Raw genomic sequence first — 2,611 nt, 5'->3', positions numbered from 1 at the left:
TTCTCTCTACTCATTGCTGCACCATATATTTTGTTTGTATATTTGTAGTTCGTGTTGTTCCTTCTTCTATTTCTCTGTTGTTCCTTGTTGCAATTCTAATTTTAATTAACAATAACCAAATCGCGCTAAATCTCATCTTGACAAGCTATGCGAACGTTCACGACTGCTGCTGCTGCCCGAAGAGACGGCCTGCTTATTGTTGCCGACGTCGCCAACGCGTTGGTGCGGTGGAAGCTTGTCGAAGAATGGATGTCGTAGCGCATCACCTAGAGAGGAAGAGTAATGAAATAGAAAATAGATTAGTAATATTATTGATGTAAAATGGATTAGTTTGCCTTGAAAGAACTGAAACTCGGCTAAAGGTTTTGCAATACGCTTGGCGTATTGGCCAAAAATCTAAATGATTTCATAGCAACTGTGCTTTCTCATGAAGTGTGAAATAACGATTCAAGATATCGATTTAGAATAAATTTTAAGAGCTCGTGGAGCAATGAAAATTGGTACATATATTCACATACATATATACTATGAGTGTTGCAGGAGCAAAGAGATATTGGCAATGCTGCAGAAACGAGAGATCTTATTTGACTAATGTGTTCGCAATAAATGAAATGAAAAGGAATTGATAATTAGCATATTGACACCTTTAGTAAAATTTCAATACTTTATAGTAAATATTAAATCTTGTATTGAGCGCCGTTGTTACTGCTAGTCTAGTGTCGAATTTCCTCTGGTCATTGAAATGATAAAAGTTTTAGTGATATAATTGGACACTAAATAAACCTGCGCCATTACATTTGTAACAAACCAGACGGAAATTTAGGAAAAAAACTTCCTCCAGGAGCCCTTATTTAGGATATTTNATTTCCTCTGGTCATTGAAATGATAAAAGTTTTAGTGATATAATTGGACATTAAATAAACCTGCGCCATTACATTTGTAACAAACCAGACGCAAATTTGGGAAAAAAAAACTTCCTCCAGGAGCCCTTATTTCGGACATTCTGTAGCGATGGGGCTTTCTCTGTCGTTTCTTAACACCTTTTCTTGCAAGGACTGGCCACAGCCTAACGCGAGTGTTTCTTTACTTTACTTTCATTGCTTTGGAACAACACTTTCTTGCCAGCCTTTAAGGCTATTTAAAAATCTTCTACAGCCTCTAAAGGGGTCTTAGTGCAAAAGCCCTGTTTGAAGGCACTTTTTTTTTACAAGCGCGCTTCATTTTCCCGACTGAGGGTAGGCGTAAAAAATATTTATCTCACCACACACTTTTTTGTCATTGCAATTCCCAGCAAAAATTCGTTATAATAATAACATGAGTACGTATTTTCTTGAAACTTTACACTAGATATACTTTCGAGTCTAAAAATACGTCTTCTGCTTTTTACTTAATGAAGCTTAATTTTCAAATATCCGCCCTACAATTGCATTTCTTTACCGTGAACATTAAAAATATACAAATTTTTGTTATACTCACTGCATATATTAAGGTGTGTATGTTCCAGAGATGCTTACCTTGTTATTTTATATATGAAATGCAATTGCAGGAGATTACAAAATACAACAAACACAAAGAATTTGTTATTATTATTGTAAAAAAAATTCTGTTAGAAAATTATAATTAACATTCAAAGTGAAAACGAGCTTGATCTTTCACGGTTGCTTGTTTATATATTTTGTTGCAAATATTTTAAAATAATTGTCCAACCCTAAAAACTAATTTTTAAATTGAATGCTACTCAAAGCACTACGAGGTCGGCATGCTAACGCAATTCACGATATTAGTATAGGGTCAGTGTATTAAAATATTTTTATTCTTATCACTTTCACTGTTAACAATAAAAGTACCACGGACAGTAACAACAACACTCTCAAGTTACGACAAATATTATACATAATTTTTTTTTATTTTTTTTTAACATTTCACTTTATTTTGTCTCACATTAGCATGCCCCATTCTCACTTACCTAACGTAATCCGTTGTGATGGCTCGTAATCCAACATCTTCTTGATCAGATCAAAGAGCTCGCAATGATCTTCGGTATCGCTCATTTGATATCTAAACAATGGCTTACAATGATCACGTACATAACGTCCAGCCGATGACTTCTCATCCCAGTCCAACTTACCGTGATAGAAGTATTTTGTTTTTGTTTTGCTGTAATGACAATGATTGCTATACATTAATCGAATTTTATGAAGTATACTGCACGTTAAAATATGTAAGCATGTTTAGCTTTGCATTACCGTGCCATACGATATGGTATTTGGCCCAATATACGCTCCATCATCGCGAGATGCTCACGATTGTCGTGCGTTTGGAAGAGTGTGATGCCCAGATATAATTCGAAGAGTATGCAGCTGTATGGAAAGTAGAGAAAATAATAAGGATTAAAATAAAATTTATAGTTTTAGTAGTTGAACACGAACTATTTATTGGTGTTGGTTTATTTGTACGAAAGGGTGGGAAGATAGATAGATGTATTTTGGAACGAAATTCCGTCACTGCTTGTCAAGTTTGGTTTGAAGAAAATAAAAATGGTACAACACCGAAACCGGTTTGCCTTCAAACCAAACTTGATAAGAGATGACGGAAATTCGTTCAAAAAATA

General features: G+C 34.6%; 1 protein-coding gene across 1 annotated transcript; it reads right to left on the bottom strand.

Annotated features, from left to right (window-relative positions):
* Positions 1-69: 69 nt before the first annotated feature.
* On the bottom strand, positions 70-2,388 carry LOC108355130 (serine/threonine-protein kinase Doa-like). The gene is made up of 3 exons (XM_017606303.1): positions 2,247-2,388; positions 1,967-2,175; positions 70-266 (listed from the first exon to the last, which is right to left on the bottom strand). Exons 1-3 carry the CDS (start codon positions 2,288-2,290, stop codon positions 133-135), a joined length of 387 nt encoding a protein of 128 aa, XP_017461792.1. The 5' UTR covers positions 2,291-2,388; the 3' UTR covers positions 70-132.
* Between the last annotated feature and the right edge of the window lie 223 nt (positions 2,389-2,611).

Source organism: Rhagoletis zephyria, unplaced genomic scaffold (genome assembly GCF_001687245.7).
Source record: "Rhagoletis zephyria isolate East Lansing unplaced genomic scaffold, Rhagoletis_zephyria_1.1 Rzeph_scaffold_42559, whole genome shotgun sequence".
NCBI classification, from domain to species: domain Eukaryota; kingdom Metazoa; phylum Arthropoda; class Insecta; order Diptera; family Tephritidae; genus Rhagoletis; species Rhagoletis zephyria.
Note: the sequence above shows the minus strand (reverse complement) of the source record. Positions and strands in the feature narration are given on the sequence as shown.

What these genes read in the sequence shown, in the direction of transcription:
- LOC108355130 (XM_017606303.1), bottom strand. Translation starts at nt 2,290, where the DNA reads ATGATGGAGCGTATATTGGGCCAAATACCATATCGTATGGCACG. An exon ending in ATACCATATCGTATGGCACG is followed by an intron (nt 2,176 to 2,246) that starts GTAATGCAAAGC and finishes ATTAATGTATAG; the next exon opens with CAATCATTGTCATTACAGCA. An exon ending in ATCACAACGGATTACGTTAG is followed by an intron (nt 267 to 1,966) that starts GTAAGTGAGAAT and finishes CTTCCTCTCTAG; the next exon opens with GTGATGCGCTACGACATCCA.